At 39.1% G+C, this 17,771-nt stretch overlaps 1 protein-coding gene across 18 annotated transcripts in view; it reads right to left on the minus strand.

The window, feature by feature from the left end:
* plce1 (phospholipase C, epsilon 1) overlaps positions 1-17,771 on the minus strand; it is an 88,883-nt gene that overhangs the window by 58,980 nt on the left and 12,132 nt on the right. For 11 of the 18 annotated variants that reach the window (XM_055004800.1, XM_055004801.1, XM_055004797.1 and 8 more), the window contains 4 exons: positions 16,146-16,286; positions 14,760-15,414; positions 14,228-14,629; positions 13,868-14,077 (listed from right to left, as the gene is read on the minus strand). In XM_055004800.1, the coding sequence (XP_054860775.1) occupies positions 13,868-14,077; positions 14,228-14,629; positions 14,760-15,368 (1,221 nt within the window). In that variant the 5' untranslated portion in view covers positions 15,369-15,414; positions 16,146-16,286. Of the gene's footprint in view, positions 1-656; positions 942-13,867; positions 14,078-14,227; positions 14,630-14,759; positions 15,438-16,125; positions 16,287-16,988; positions 17,008-17,771 lie in introns of those variants that run through there. The other 7 variants (XM_055004809.1, XM_055004806.1, XM_055004799.1 and 4 more) reach the window with 6 other exon arrangements.

A 17,771-nucleotide genomic window follows, 5' to 3' on the forward strand; every position in this document is an offset into this window, starting at 1 on the left:
GGAACCCATTACCCAGAGCACCCGGCGGGACCCCTCGAAACCACCACACTCCCCCACTTACAGTTCTCATGATGTCATACTACAGCGAGCCACCACATTCTCCTCTACATTACAGCGCACAGTCCTGGTCAGACAGCCAGAGATAAGCTTGACAAATGTTTTTTTTTCCTCTTTTGAAAGTGCTAGACATAAATTAGTCCTGATACTACATGCTGCGGAGAAATGCGGTCAGTAATATGTGAAAGTGGTTTTAAAGTACATTTTTACTTGGATGAATCTAGAGACCCACAACATTACTACTGCTGCAACGCGCTGTACCTTTCTACATTTTCAACGTCAAGTAAATTTAATTTCCCTCATCTTTCTGCACAACTTACTTAGCTTTTTCGTTTTTCACGTTCAAGTGAACACAAGAGCAGATAAGGTCAAATTTATTTGACATAACTACATTAATACTTCCCCCCTGTTCAACTTTGCATAAGACATTAAGCTTAATTAACTACACAAATTCTCTTGCAGTAACATTGATTAGACAGTAGTATAAATCTCACAGGACAGTTCATTACAGCAACCAGACATAATGAATGAAAAGGTGCTTGAAGCTGAAAGTTTTTCCTCTAAGTACAGCAAGAACTCGTAGTAAACAGTTTACTTACTGTAGCACAGAAAGAGGGTTGATATATTGAAGAGAAAGGAAGAAAAACCACCAAGCTCCAGTCCCTCTTAGCCTCTAAGTGAGAGAGGGGAGGCTGGAGCGAGAGAGCATGAGAGGGAGAGAGAGAGGACGAGAGGGTGTGTGAGAGATCTCCACAACAGTAAAACCAGCAGAGAAGGGGAAAGCAGAGGGAGAAAGATAGAGGGGAAGGAAAACGAGAAGAAGGAAGAAGACTTGGAGATCTCTCCCCTGACACAGAGGGCACCCCCATATTAGGTTATGAGGCAACAAGCCCATCACAGCCCAGCAGTAAGAGGGGAGATTTTATCAGAGAGCTCACTCTAAACACACAAAGACACAGGAGACGCTGGCATACAAGGTTTCGATCGATCCTTCTCTTGGAGCCGGTCCAATGTGTAAACAATGTCAAATAAAGCCTCTGTGTTTTGATTAGGGACGATTACACAGAACCTGAAAACGAACCTTAAAGCTACTCTTCTTCATAACCAACATCAGCCATTTGGGCCGAGGCTAAGCCTGCACCACAAATGATCAATTTAAAGTCAGTGAATCAAAGACAAAGCGACGTTTATGTCACAATATAGTGCTCTATTCATTTTAGCAATACAACAAGATAACTAGCAGGAAATCAGGAAATTAGACTTAGCAGCAGCCTGCAGCTAAACAGAAAATATTGCTGTGCCAATTCAATTTGTCTTGTGCAAACTAAATATAAGATTAACCACTATCTCCTACAATCTCATTAAACTGTAGTGTCTGTTTGACCTGGGCGACATGTGATAACAATATGTGAGGCGGTGCATTATGTAATAATTACATTTATTCTTGCAAATAATTAATGTGCTGATTCAAGTGATGCATTTAAATGACTTTTTTTTGCCTGACCAACAGCCTAAGATAAAAAACCTGGATAAGAAAGGCAGCAAACCTTCACCTTCCCCTTCACCATTCTCATCATTACATACTTATTTAGTTAACCTGGTCCATATTGAATAACTGGCTAATTCAGTCATGCTACCACCCTGATAAAAATCCTCTCCTGGGTAAAATCTGTGGTGTAACTGAGCTCAATATAACTTTCAGGACATCTTAATGGCTAAACAATATCCATGTTCCAGCTCGGCTGTTCAGGTGACGCCGTGGGGCCATTAGACCAACAGAGACTGAGGTGCAGCCACTTGATCCTTGCTATTAGCTTCGCTCGGGTGAATGTTTCTATGCCAACCTCTAATTAAAGACCAGAGCTGTGGCTCTTCTGCTGAGGTCAGCCTCTTCATTGTAGCCCACAGCCCTTGCAGTTTATTGCAAACAAACCCTCTATCATCATTATGTCCATCAGCATGCTCTCCGCTGACACATTAGACACTGTTAACATATAAACAGTGGTGGGGAGTTAATGACAGTGACCTTTAAAACATTAACAGAAGTATACACTGATTATAGTTACATGGATCTGCAAAGCAAACAAAATATAAATCAAGGAGATGGTCAATTTCCTTAACAAACACAATTATGTTCATTAAATATTTGAATTATACTTAATGTTTTAAATTCTACAAGCCATTTATGTTTTGAAAAATTGCTTTTGCTAAATTAGAAGCGCTGCATCCTGCTGATGTACCCTCAAACAAGACACTGAACAGAACCTGACCTCTAACCTGGGACAAGTAAAGCAACAATTCACAAGCATATACAAAAGAAATACTTAGCTACTACCTCTCTACAGGAGAAAAATGAATTTGGTATTTTGGTAAATATCCAAATTTTGCTCAAACCAAACCCATAGGGAATTTTGTATCCTGACACACATGGACACATAATCACAGCAGTCACAGGTCTAAATGAATACAGTGTGTCCTATTGCATCTGCCTAATCAAGTGGAAAAACTAATCTGTTTCATGCCCAGTTGACATCAAAGTGGTTTTCAGAACAAAGCAAACAGCTGCCCTGCCCTCCGTCTATGTTTTGCATTTCTTTGATCAATACTCCACTAATGAGGCTGGTCTCCTGAGCCTGTAACAAGAAGTCGAATTCGTGTGTTACACTACATTTATTATGCTAATTGTCTTTAGAAGATACAAAGTCACTGATCAATACGAATTAAGGCAATAATATGATGTAGTCTGACATGGTGTTGTCCATGTCTGTGCAGCAAACAGAGACACCAGCATGCAATCTCTACCCTTTCCCTACACCATGGAGTGACAATTACAGTGTAGCATTAGAAATTCTACATTTACACACAACTTGTAATAATAATTCTTGAAAAAAATGTAATTTTTAAAAGCATGCTGCCCTCTGGTGGACTAAATATACACACTAAATCTTGCATGTGAATACTACTACCTATATAAAAAACAACTGACTTCCCATGTTTGATTGTTAGTTGAACAAAACACGCAATCAAAAGACTTAATTATGGCCTTGAGAAAAATGTGATTGTCAATATTCACTATTTTTGCCATATTATATAGACCGGATAATTCATCAGCTAATCAGACGAATAGTCAGCAATGACGGTGACATTAATTATTTCTTGGAGCAACCGATTAAATTCTTGATTATTGTTTCAATTAAATTATGAATCCTTTAGTCTGAAAAATGTCAGAAAACATTAAAAATAGCCATCTGATTTTCCAGGACCATTAGGTGACAGCTCTGACACACACACATACACACACATACACACACACACACTAAATGCAGATCAAAGCGTAGCAGAAAGTACAGCTGGTATGCCAACAATTTGTAATGAAACTCAAGCTTCAGCAGTCATAGGTGTTCAAATTCCAAACATGTTTATCAATGTTCATCTGCAGGATGAAAAAGAAAATCTTCTCCACTAGATGGCACCAAAGGATGATCTATATGCCAATGCTCATACTCATTTAAATCGGCTCTCTCACTTTATCACAGGTAGTTCCACTATATATTTTACACAAAAAACAGAGCGCAGGAGCGAAAATAGAGTATATTTAAAGCTTAGTATGTGAGTAGAGTATGTGCACACTGTTGTTGAACTCTTTAGTGAGCTACATGCTGTTCATCAAGGTTTGATTACAGTATAAACCTTCAGATCTACTCAGATGAGCCTTATCAGTTCAGCCGTCAGTATTCAATTTTTATTTTAGACTACAATGAAAGATACTTTAAGCCTCTCAAAAATCCCATTTTATCATTCATCTCAATGATGCTGCACAAAAACAGAAGATGCACTCAAAATCATCAGCGCACAGCATCCTGTGAGCTTCAGGGTTTAATTTTGACTAAATCCCCACTGATTGACCTCTTAAATTTGGGCCAAAGAGTTAGGAAGGGGAGGTGACTGACTATTTTTACACCAATTGTGTTATTCTTTGAATGCAACAATAACAGCGTGACCCACAACTGATTCTTGCTTTTGGGAATATTGCTGGTTTATTTTCACACAAATGGTTTATCAGTGAACCCAGTAGTTACAGTATATGTGGTGTTTTGAGTTTATATTCAACACTAAAAATGTGATTACGTCACTGGAAGAGTACAGAAACTGTGACACATGTAGCAGCCATGCAGTCAGAGTGTTGTGAGCAGAGACACTAAATCACATGAAAGTGATGAAACTGGGAGAAGTCAAAAGATCAGAAACTTTAAGCGTCAGTCACCAAAATACCATAGAATGATACACGATTTCACATAATAATGCATTTCCGAGGTTATAATCTAACAAGTGACACACGCAGTCCTTTTCAGACAAGGTATATGGAACATTGCTGGCTTCGTCAAACTGTTAAAGTAGCGGCATTATGTCATTCAAACACAGTTAACCTTTCTGTTAATGTTCCTCCTTACTTCATTGAGAAATATCCACCACAGTGCCTGAGAGAGCCAGTACATGCGCAATACTTGTCATCCATGACAGATTAGACAATACACCAAATGAAGTATAATGCAATAAAAAGCTAAATCTAAACTCACAGCAGTTTATTAAAGTGTCACTCCTTTTTTCCACATCAGGGATAATCTATAATTATAAATCAATAATGAAGTCACCACTGTTGCTTTGTGCGTAAATGTACACAACTCTCTCTCTTTGAAGGCCCTTGTGGATCCTGATGCTGTCTGATGCTCTAGGTTTTCAGCAAACTTGGAGGAAATAGTCCTTAACAGCTGGAAGCAACAAATTTCAGCTTCTGTTAAAGTCTTGTGGGGGGAAAAAAACAGATTACACTCATAATAGGTATTAATAACCTAAGCCGTTAGTGCCTGTTTTTATCGCAGTAAAGTTTAATTGTTAGGGACATTTCATTTATAGTTCAATAGATTTGGAATGTAGAGCAAAGTTAGTGAGTATTATGCCTTTGTGATGATTTTGGATGAATACTGGTGCTGAAATACAGAAAAAGCCCTCCCTAAATCGCTTCACATAACTCAAGGTATGGTTGCTCTGTGCATCTGACAGCTACAATGACAGTCTGTTTTTGTGACTTGGGTCACAAAACACACTTTAACAATCCACACTTCTAAATCTCTGCAGGGATGCTGTTACATTTCTGCAGCAGTGAGAATTTCCAGCAATGTCACAGAGATGCAAAAGGCCTAAACCAACAGCAAACGTAGACACACACACTAACCCAGTGATGCAAAAACACACCCACATGCAGCTTTGACACCCCTCTGTCAGTGCACAAAAACAAACAGATAAAATGTGCCTCAGCAAGAACAAGCGCAGCAGCCACATGTGCACCTGTGCAGCGGATTCGAGTAAACTTATAAAAAAGCAACGGAACTGAGTCTCACCATGTTTTAACAGCCGACGGGTCACATTGTTCGAGATACTGTCAATGTGAAAAACAGTACTCCTTACAAAGGCATGCTAGATATTTACAGTCCTACCCCTTTTCTGTGTAAGCGGACATCTGACTAAACAAGAGTGTGTCCCAACATACACCCACACACACAGACACGCACACACACTCTCTCTCTCAGTGTAATCTGTGGGTAAGCCATAACACCCAGCTGGGCGAGAAAGTGGCCTGCTCGGCACATTCCTTTGTAGTGGCACAACACCCAGAGAGAGAACATAAGAGTGACAGACACAAGGTTAAATGAGTGTGACATACAAGGAGGCTACCAGTGTGTGTGTGTGTGTGTGTGTGTGTGTGTGTGTGTGTGTGTGTGTGTGTGTGTGTGTGTGTGTGTGTGTGTGTGTGTGTGTGTGAGTGAGTGTGGATGTTTATGTGCATGTAGGTTTGGGGTCTGATGGCAGGTCTGATAAAATCATAATCCAGAACTGAAAATGTTCTTTTGTTCCCTTATCAAGTCATTTTATAGAAGTTTTCGTTTTACATTATGCAAGTAAGATATTGTGCTTAATTATTTCTTATTCAGCGGGATGCTCTTTGCTAATAAAAACTGAGATCTGAAGGAAGATATGGAAGATAATGAGATTTATGAGATTGCTTAAAAGCATAGGTTCACCTTTGTATCTCAGATTTGTATCAAAAAATACTCAGCTGCTTCTGTGAAAATTGAAACAAGTTTTGTGTCACTTTAATAATGCTGGCCATTAAAATATTTCTTTAAAATGAGCTTGGAAATAGAAATGATGGGAGAAAAATTCCCCAGTCATCACACCACATCAAAACGTATTCCAAAGTTGATGTGAAAGGAATAAGAGGCTTATCTTCTAACACTTAACATTAAGTTGAGTATATACTTTTTTGTATAGAATTAGAAAGTTGGAATATAACAGAAGGAGGAAAGACTATTGTTTTAAGATATACTTAAGAAATTGTGAATCTATCCATTTAATAAATCCAGTTATTTAACTATCTTGTACCACATCTGAACATCCTTTTAAAGCTATTTTATTAACTCTCTGCCATGGTATCAATCACCACTATAACTAGAGTAAAATCCTAGCTGGCACTCAGTGACCCTTCAAGTGAAATTTTGCAATAAGTTTGATATGATCAGCATTCATGGTGCAGTACTTAAGTCTACCAATAAGATAATTTATACAAAAGTTGCTTACTGATTTAGACCAACGACACAAAGTGTGTAACACAATACACAAAAAATATACAAAAAAAATCATATTTTTTTAAATAGACTTTCCTTGCTGATTACAACTGCACATACAAAAAAACCAAAACAACAGAAATCCTGTACTACACTGCAAGCTGCATTGTTTCTAAACTCCTGTTCACCTTGTAAAAATGTATGCCCCATCCCCTGCCAGCTGTTACAGCCTGGCATCATCTACATCTTTTTTTTTGTCTTGTATTTTTGTCATCCAAACAGTGTTTCTATGGTGCTCTACAGTAAACACACAGTAGGTTAAAAATCCCTGCTTTCAAAAAAAAGGAAACACAGTGGATGGGCTGCATGTGGACTAGCTCAGTCTGTGATTGTAATTAAAATTTCAGTCAGTTCTACCCTTTTAACAACCCTAACCTAATTAGTAGAGCATTGCTTAAATTGTCAGTGTTTATGCACAGGAATCAACACCTCACACTGTAAGCCACAGATTCCCACATCCATTTAACATGGTCATAAAAAGAAGAAAAAAATATCTTGTTTTGCACATATATAGCACGTGTTGCTATGCCCTTATTATTCCTTGCGAGCATACACTTAAGGAAAACCACTGAGATAAATGATGCTGACTCTCCGATGACCCCAGCAATGAAGCAACCCAGTTTATTTACTAAAACAATTACCTGGAAAGTCAATCAATGCAACCTCACCTCATGAAAACGTCTGGCACTGAACGAGCATTTTATAACCGGATATTTGTTGGATATTTTATCTGGAAACACTGCCTTCCAAACAAGCACTAATTAGTAACCAAGAGGTGGATGTTGTTTACAGAAGCGGTTATCTGAGCTCTTAAATGACCTGTTTTAAATGAGCAAAGGGGTGGAAGGGACACAGCATTAAACAGAGCAAACAAGAGTAAGTATAACAAGAATTTCCATATTTCTGAGGCTCTATTTTAATCGAATTGCTTGGGAAGGTAAAGTTAATATTTGCTCACCAGAAATAACCCAGCTAACCCCAAAGTTAGACACCAATAGTCAGCACTGTAGTGTAGTACTGTAAGTCATAGTAGCATTAGCCGTAGGTCTCCGGAAGGTTATCATGTTTGTCCTAATTTGTTCCAGAGAATTAGCGAGAAAAAATGTTTTCAATCATTATCAGTCAATTCACATATAGAGCTTTCATAACAAACTGGGTTTGGGACAAAGTTTAACTTGGTCTACGGCTACAGAGAAAGGCAGAAAATCTGATTTGCTTAATTTGATATTTCAACAGCTTGTATTCTCTTTTGATATAATGCAGCAATTTACTGAAGAGACATTCTGAGATTTAGTATAAACAACATTTAACACACTGATATCTTCAATTTGCAGAGCATTGAGAGCTATATTTGCAGCTTACACATGAGATGTGGTTTAATAGTCGTACTTAGCTTTTCAAACTGAAAGGGAAAATGAATGAAAGGGAATGTACTGAGCGTGCAAATGCGTGTGCGAGTCTTATTATCACCAACAGCAAAGCAACAACATGGAAGATGGAGTTAAAAGTGCATGTGTGTGTGTCTCAGAGAGAAAGAGAGGGAGAGTAGTACTACCACAAGAGCTGATAAACTCCTTTCCCCGTCTATCAATCCACCCAGGCAGGAAATGATGCACATGTTCAAGATTGTCGGTCTTGTGAAACAATCTCGACACTGATTGTTTTTGTTGAAATACTTTTCTTTTTGAGCTTTCTTGCCTACTGTAAAAGTAATAACAACAGACATACAAGAAGTCAAAGTTATGAAAAGTGATGCCATGCTGTAGATTAGATAACAGAAAACCTCCAGTGTAATCAACAGTCTATCTGGGTGTGACACTTCAGTTCGACCGTTCACCTTTCCAGTTACACAGATAACAGCTGGAATGAAAGTGAGCTACAGTCAGTCGCTTAATTTGTATAAAGCACTCTTACACAAATTCCTTAATAAGCAGGCATTTCTGAATCAAGCAAATGTGTTCAATGTGAGAACTGCAAAACACACCAACATTTATTTAGTACAAATTTGCTACTGCAGCAAAGGACAGTGTGGGGTGCAAAGAAGGCAAACATGTTATCACGCTTGAATCTTGAAAATTTAGCATTGGAAGGTGTAATTTGGCCTAATTAGCACTATTTCAAAGTGAGAGGAGCTCAGAGTATTTGAGGTGACAGACTGGAGCACTTGAAAGCTGTGAATGGGTCTTTTCTTGGCTGTATCATCAGTACAAAAGGTTAATGACTGAGCAGGAAAATATCTGCATAAAGGAAAGAAGTCCACTTTGACTCCCAAAGAACAATCCAATCACCAAGGTGAGGCTGAATGAGCTAAAGCTAATGAATACCCTTTGGAGAATACTGATAACACAATAATGACTTCTGAATGTGTTACAAGTTAAATTTGCAGGACTGACTGGCTTCTTCCCCACAGCAAGAGGTGAGGCTTATGTTATATTCGTACCAAAATCGTGTAAAAAGAGGTTACTTTTAAGAGATGCTGAAGTAATTAACCTGCTGCATCCCAAAAGGCATATTTTGTTTAAAGAAATCATAAAAATCACACCCTTTACAATTTATGGAAATCTGTAAAAACTCAGTACATTTTCAACATTCTGTTGGTCACTGAACTCATTTTTGACATGGTTTGGTCAAAAAGTTTGTCCAAATCTCAGCTCAAAATTGAAATATTTAATCAAAATCATCATATTCTACATGTTTCATTTAATTATTCACCAAAAATAAAGCATCTACACTGACAAGATTCTGTAAAACAAAATAAATAAATAAAATTCGGCATTGCTCAGGACAACCGTGAAGCCATTATTAACTCAGCTGCAACCAACTGTTACATGACAAAAATTCAAGGACTTTTCAGCTGAACTGGACTAAATTGCAGGTTGTGTTTGCACAGAGTAGATAGGAGACATTTTCAAGCCATGGCTGTGCTGTTTCCATAGAGGAAGCTTTATATTGCAGTGAAAAAATGAGCCTATAGTGAGTAAAAATGTGAGAGGAGCAGAGGTTTAAAGCAAATGACCATTACATAGACTAATAATTTCATAAAATTAGTGGGTTTATAGTCCAACTATAGTTACTACTGTTGGGTTTAAGGTGCTTTGTTAAAGAATACAGTCAGAGCAGTTCATGAAATACAGCACAAGACATTTATATTTGCTTTCCCACCACAGATATTCCTGGATTTGATCTGGCAACCTTCTCACTGCAAGTCTACTTATGACAAGATATACTGAGGGAAACAGGAAAATACTGGCGTCCCTTTAGGGAAGAATTCCTGCTCCTAAAAACTACTTGCATCCCAAGTGATGGGGGGAAAGATATATTTACAAGCATCCATCTCCCATCCCAGTTCCCACTCAGCCCAAACTGCTTCTGTTAAAGTATTTAAATGGTCACTAACCACTGAGCCTGACATCATTTTGAGTTAAATGAAAGGACGCAGCAGGGCTCTGATTGCTAGACTCCACTAAGGCAAACAATAAAATGCTCCTGGTTTCAGGGACTGTTTGATCCCTGCACCAGGTGTGTGTTCACGAGAGTGTTTTACCGTTACAACAGCATAAAGTAAGGAAACACTTCCCTATCCTGCCTTAAACTTCCCTAACACTTAATGGTAGAATAATTTTGGAAAAGATTGTTGTTACACTGATTAGTGTATCAACAGAATTGACACAGCTGTGAAAAAAATATTTACTACATTTCAATGCATTTCAATGACTAAACCCAGAAAAAGACTACATGGATGCATTCCATGAAATTAAATAATAAAGATGTCAATGGAAGTAGCATTCTGAGAAGTTAGCACGACTATAAAGTTGAAAAATATTAGACATATTGGCACCATGCTCTCTGCAATTAGCCAACTAGCCCCAGAAGACACATGGAAGCAAATTCAGAGATATATTCTCTAAATTCTCTCATTTGCCCAACACTATACCTTTGGTGCTCCTCTAAGAAATCACTGTATAATCTTTAAAACGATTAATAACACTTATGTTGTTTATTCAAAAGTATTTGGACCAGCATTTTTTGGTTATTGGCAGCACAACAAAAGCTACATACACTCAGGACAATGCAAAGACTCTCATAAGCTAACTAATTACACAAAAATGCACACAAAAACACTGAAGTACAATGCTTTGTCTTGGTCTAAACTTTCTCCTTGCTTCCTCTCTCTATTCCCTCTTAAATAGTCCCCCACCACTAGCATGATCGCTTTTCTCTCATGGCACATTTTCTTCTTTTTCCACTGTTAAAATCTCATTTTCTCCCCCTTTTTCTTCTAGCATGTTACCCCTTCTATTACTCTTTTCCTCTCTGTCACTGTTGCCCTGCTCCAATCCCTCCTCCATATAATCCTGTGTTCTCTGGCTTGCTTCGTTAGTTGTAGCAATAAACACACACGGCCACAGGATACATCTAGAAAACTCCTCAGCATGATTACTGCACAGTCAGGCTTAAATCCAACATACAGGGGGCCCATGTACCATAAAGTGTGACTGTGTGTGCCAAAACGCTTGCACATTTCCATGTATAAGGTTGTGTGAATTGTGTGGAGAACTAAGCAATCATTTATAATCTGTGTGTGCAGAACACTGCATACATAATATTATTCTGGCAACTTATCGACTTTAGTCTGACCAGATGGTTCCACGTGAAAGAAACATGCTGTACTTCTTTGGTTTGCACACTGTGTAAGATTTTGACTACAAATCTGCTTGTTGTGACTTTTTCTGTTGTATATGATCATAAAAAACAAATGCATGACTGTATGACTCCCATTTGTTTGTAATGGGATTTCTTCATCCTCTTTTCATTGTGTTTTTTTCTTTATGATCCTGATGACAACTCTGCTACAACTCCACTTATTCACCTCTGCTCAATGTTGTCTGAGTTTCTCTGGTGATCCTTTACTGAAGGAGCTTAGATTGTGTTTTGACAAGAGAAGTGCTGGCAACTCCCCCACTTTCAATAGGTTCATTATTAAAGCAGCTCTCCCTGGACTTAACTCAGCCCGTATTTCTGCAACCACAAAGGAGTCATAAAAACACTTTGGCAAAGTCAGAAACCACACTGCAGCATGCACATTGAGTCTCAGTATATGTGTTTTTATGAAGCGAGTGTACGAGCCCCCCTCCACACGTGAGAAACTTTAGACAGTACAGCTCTGTTGTAGCTATGCATGAATCCATTAAAAAAAGACAAGTACATATCCATCCATACTATGCCTGCAGTGCACATGCCAAAATCCCATCATAAAAAGGCAATTCCAGAAAAAAACGCAGTCACATGCACGCTCATGTGCCCGAATGAACACTCTTCTACTTTTAATATCTGTGACGACCTGATTTGAATGAAAAGTGCTTTAGAAAAGTGAGTTTGGAGAATTTTAGTGAGAGATTAGGTAATCACATTAGTTAGCTTACTTTTAAGTTAGTTTGTTGCAATAACATCAAATGCATTTTAAAATTATACACAGCCTGCAATCAGTAGGTGGCAAACATTGAGCCAAAGGAGCAAAGCAATTGCTATTAGATATCTAATTAATTAGCATGAAAATTTTTGGTATACTGCATTCTGCAATAAAAATTAAAGACCTGTCATATGGCTATACCTACACAAAGCAGAAAAGTAAATATCAATATAATATGCCATTAGGTAGGGAAAACAATGAACTAACTCTTGTACAATTCAGTGGTTGGTATGTGTCTTCAAGGCACTGGGTTTCAGCTTCCATGTGCTTTGAGTTTTTACAGGAAGAGAAGGGATAAGATAAGAAAAAAACAACAGGAGAGTATCCTGCGTGATGCTGCTGATTCTCAGTCCTCACATAATATTTGCACTTCTACGAATGAAAAGCATGACTTATTAGCTTCTCTTGAAAGACAGGGATAAGCAGCACATTTTCTAACTTGTAGCTGCCAAGGTTGCTGAAGTTAAACAGTTCCTGAGAGAGGTTTTCATGTTTGTAAAACTCTCCTGCTTGGAAACTTTATAACAACAACAAAAGTCCCAGATCTCTCCACGTGTCACTCAGCCTCTTTTCCCTCCATCTTCTATCTCTTTCTTTCTTTCTTTCTTTCTCACTCTGTCTTGCTCATTCAGCCTCCCTCCAATTTCCATGGCTATAACTTCAATGCAGATGCCAACTCTGCTCAGTCTCGATTCACTTACATGCACACACAGAAGGCTCAGTCATTCAGTCTGTCAGCAATATGGGGAGCAGAACTAACAGAGAATAAATCATTTTTCCGCAGCAGGGGCCGGAGCTGAACAAAGAGCCAGTGTGTATGCGTCTCTGTGTTGGTATATTAACATATTCCTTGGACAAATTATTCATCTTCCTTGCATTACAGGCATAACATTTCAACCCAAACAGAGGAAAGCAAAAGCCAAGAACCACTTTTTCTTCACTGAGTCAAGAATCAATCCAGTCATAAATATGCTTGTGCCACTGCAGCTATTAAGTATTGCATTTTTATTTTTTATTTTTTTTAACTTGTGGCAAAGACAGGATAATTTAAGCAAACCAGATATAAGCCCAATATCTCAAGGATTAAACACACATCAATATGGCGGTGGGGGCCCATTGAGGACATGGATTTCTGCAGGTTTATGTTGCAGAAATCAGAACTGGGTTTTGGGTGGCATTCCTAGTCCACTGGTATTTCTGAAATTCCATTACAGGATACCAGCACTAATGAAATTTCCTTACATGTCGGCCAATAACATATCAGACACCAACCTATCATGCATCCCTAATAAAAACTGAATAGTTTTCCACTGCGACATATTTCCTAAACTCATAAAAAAAAAACCTAAATAACCCTCAGCTGAGAACAATTATGGTAAATGAGTTTAATTGTTTAAATTAAACTTATCTGAAATCCTTTAAAGACATTCTGGAACAGCTTTTTATTAATATGAGTGTGGTAACAGTAGCTTGGATGCCAAAGATAAACTATTCAGGACAGCACAAGTTCACTGCACTGCTGTCCTCGTATGACTTCATCGGCAGCTTCTGCAGCAAATTTGAATCCTTAAAGTCTTGAATGCTTTTACTACCCATCTCAATGTAAGTTTGTCTTATGAAATATATACACAGACACTGCATGCATTCATTCTCTTACCTGCTGCAGCTTAACTCCAACAAAGCATAGCATCCCTCTGCAGACTCTGAACCCTTCACCCATACCCCGCATTAAGACTGGCCATATATCCTTCTTGGTGGGAACCCAGAATCTGTGATCGACAACAACCATCCAGACATCCTCTGAGATACGTCCTGACGGCAGAGTCCTGACAATAGCTCTAGTCCCGGTACACACTGACTTTGTGACCTGACGGAAAGAAGTAAAGTATCTTAGCATTTCTAATTAGTTTGAAGCATAAAGTCAATGAAAAAGACTGTGAATATGTTTCCACAGCTATGAAGTAAACAGAAAATGTTAAAAATTCAATTTTTTTGACAAAAACTGTCCCATAAATACCTTCTGATTATTCTTGAAGAACCGCCTGACCAGGACAGTGGAACGCTCTTTACGGTTCCTAACAAACTCTGTGTTATCTGGGTGCGCCTCTCCATCCTCCTCATCGGTACTGCTGCCCCTGCTGCAGTCCCTGGTCCACTCTGGGGAAGACCTCTCGTCGTTTGCTGTCATGTTTTCAAGAGATGATCGCCGAAGGAATAGTTTATCCAGGGAGAGTCTGTTACCTCGAGGCCTCCTGTTGAGCCTCTCCAAACTTGAGTACGCATCTTTGAAGTTGTGCTGGTAGATGTGCCCATTTTTGCGATGCTGCCGGTGGCTGGTGAGAGGGGAGTTGCAGGGAGATGACGTCAAAGAGCTTGGTTCACTGGAGGGACTGCCCTGAGATGAGAGGAAAGGTGATGTCTAAAAGCAAAAAAAACCACAATATTTTCTTATTAATTTTCTCTAAAGCATTACATTTACAGTTTAAACATTGTGATGTGGTGCTTATCTTACACTAAAAAACATGGCTAGCATTGTCTTCCTTTACTACCTTGTGGAAAGCCAGCATGGACACAGGGAGGCTGCCACGGCGGATGTGTCTCTTCTTGGGGCAAGCAGGGCTGGAGCTGAGGTGAGGACTGAGAACAGGGCTGGAGCTGGGACTTGGACTGGATCTAGGGCTGTGGCAACAAAACGTGTCTGGACTTGTGTAAATGCTAGACGAGGTACATGAGCAATGGGTGCTGCCAGTTTTGTTCCTGCCTGCATCCACACTGTCTCCAGAAGTGTCCAGCTGGCACACAGACCCCTCTGAACTTTTCCTGGATACCTGATTTACTCCTTCATTGTTCACGCCAGCCGACAGCTCTGGATATAGTTTCTCTTCGGTGCTTTCAACTTTTGAGCTGTAATCAAAGCAGTCGTACTCTTCGTCCAGAACTGTCCCTTTCCCGCTGTCACATGACAACTTCCTGTATAAGAGTAGGGAAGGGCTGCTGCGCTGTTTTGAATGCCACAGCTGGTCAGAGCATCGCCACGCTTCCTGGCCGTCATTTGCATGTTTGGCTTCTCTGCTGGGTCTGCTCCTGGTGGATGCAGGTGAAACATGCTGAGCCAGTACTGCAGGCCCAACTTGTGTCTGATTTTCTTCTGTGGCCATCGTGTCTGTCCTGTGGCGTCCTGTTTCGTCCTTTGTCTCACTGCAGCTTTGAAAAGATGAAGCACTTGACTGTTGATGACAGCATTAAAGAGAAATTGTGACATTGACTTGTTTTTATCTGTTATTAGAGCGGGAAGATCTGGCTGATTGTATGATTTGGCAGAAAATTAGTCATCAACTTTTTTTTTTTTTGCCTTTTCTACCATGAGAATCTTTATATGTAGCAAGATATATGAACATTTTTTCAGGTGTCTCTTGATGTATGGGAAATTAGTACAGACAAATAAATACCATTTTAATCAAAAAATCTAGAGATTGATCTATAATCATTATTCGTAACACTGTATATTTTGTAAAGTGGCAGCATTCATGTTTACTAAGTCAACTGGTTTGGATGACTACTTCTGAAGGGAGTGGAGCACATTCTGTCTGGGCCTATTAACCTATTAATTTACATAACAGTAACGTAACTTTAATCATTTCATCAGTAGTTATTAATCCTCAAGATTAAATGTATTGTTTTCAAGCCCAAGTTAATTAGATAGGTTATTAAAAAGATCCACATCAAGTCATGCTACACAACAGTCGTAAGTTTTGTATTCAGTGTCAGTGTGCCATCATGGGCATAAGCCTGTACTGAGGCAAGTAATACCTTCAGCTTCCAGTGATTTCTTGAGTAGCTAAGACAGCACATCCATACAGAGTGTGCTCTGTCTGTGTGTGTTGTGAAAACAGAAGCTTGTGCAGCTGTACAAACCGGCAGATAGAGAAACCCACCGAGGCGACCCTGGAGAACTGAGGAATTTCCTTGATAGCGTGGTCACAGTCACAGCTTACAAGCCCATGTGTGTCCCTGTGTGCAGGAGCTCTGTCTGATCCCAGACTTGTTTATGTGACATGATTATCCACTTGCAGGCCCTGAAGAACAAAGAGAACACACATGCAGAAAATATTATTTTTCTGGTTGTACATTTTTACTCTTTCAGGCCACTAAAGCATATTTGAATGGGATATGATAAGACCGCTAAATTAAAAAAAAAAACATGACAGAGTCAAAGCAAACCTGAGAGATGTGAGAAGCAGATAAAGCAAAAGGCATTTTTCTCAGCTTGAAAGATTCCAGATTTTCTTTCATTTCTTACTCATTTCTTTCATCACATCAGCTATTTTACCCATACCTATTCCACCAAATTATTGCACAGAGCGTAACTCATTGTGACAGAAAAAAAAAGAAATAAGACTTGTTTTTTACACTCATCACAGCTACAATAGGAATACAAATAGTACATTTTAATTTCTTGACATTGAGATGAACTAAATGTTACATTCATGGTACAGTTAAACTATTGTTTAGAGAAACACCGTATTGAGGTAGTTTTTTTCCCATTCTTCGATAAAGTAGTGCCTTAGAGAACAGTATGAATTAACTCCACACTCTGTCCAACATCATCATCAAAAACAAGAAAAAGAAAAGTCCCCTAAACACCCCTCATCCTTAACCACACAAGCTGGTTATCTTCATCACCATGGTTTCTGCTTGCCACTATCACAACTCTTTATTCTGACACTGTCCAGCAGTCTTGAAATACAGCACTGCTGCCTTGAAATGAAGGCACGTACTGTTTAAAAGAAGTCATTATGCAAACTCAGACGACCGCCAGTAGCTGAAAAAGAAAAAAAAAAAGAGTGACTGATGATGTACATCCATAATACTACACAGCATGCCAATGAAACCGAGTGGTCCACTTTATGGCTGGCATTCACCACACAAATAAAGAGTGGCGATTCAACAATGCTTATTTCACTTCTGTCTATATGAATCTATCACAGCAGTAATCGAGTGCATCAGAGCTGAGCAGGGAAGGAAATACATGCTTAACACACATTTAGCCACAACATGCACGCATACTAATTTGTGTGGTTCTGGTGTCGTGACGGTGGCCAACGATGAATAAATCTAGAAAACTAGTGCCTGGAACCTTATAATTAGAGTGACCACAACCCCTAATTTCCTGCCAAAATGTGAGGGCCACAGTTGGAATGTGGCATGTTTTGTGTGTCTGTGTGTGTGTCTGGGAGGCACACACACACAGACACACATATCAATGTGTCTGTGAATGTCTCCAGACAGTTTTCAAGGCTCTGTGCAACATTTACACAGATAGAAATTCAGTCAAAGGGATGAAACAGACAATTTCTTCATTCATAAACTAACAGTGGCATAAAACTTCCTCTGCTGTGCAGCTTAGCAGTGGCTTTTTGATGACACTGACTTAATGGCTCAAAAATGATAACCTGTGATGATGGGACATTAGAAATAGGACTGCCAAATGGCGCTATTAATCAAATGAGTCCTGCACTCCATGACAGGCAGATGTAAAAACAAAACAGAGCTCCACTGGT

This window comes from Amphiprion ocellaris, chromosome 18, assembly GCF_022539595.1.
Source record: "Amphiprion ocellaris isolate individual 3 ecotype Okinawa chromosome 18, ASM2253959v1, whole genome shotgun sequence".
In the NCBI taxonomy this organism is placed as follows: domain Eukaryota; kingdom Metazoa; phylum Chordata; class Actinopteri; family Pomacentridae; genus Amphiprion; species Amphiprion ocellaris.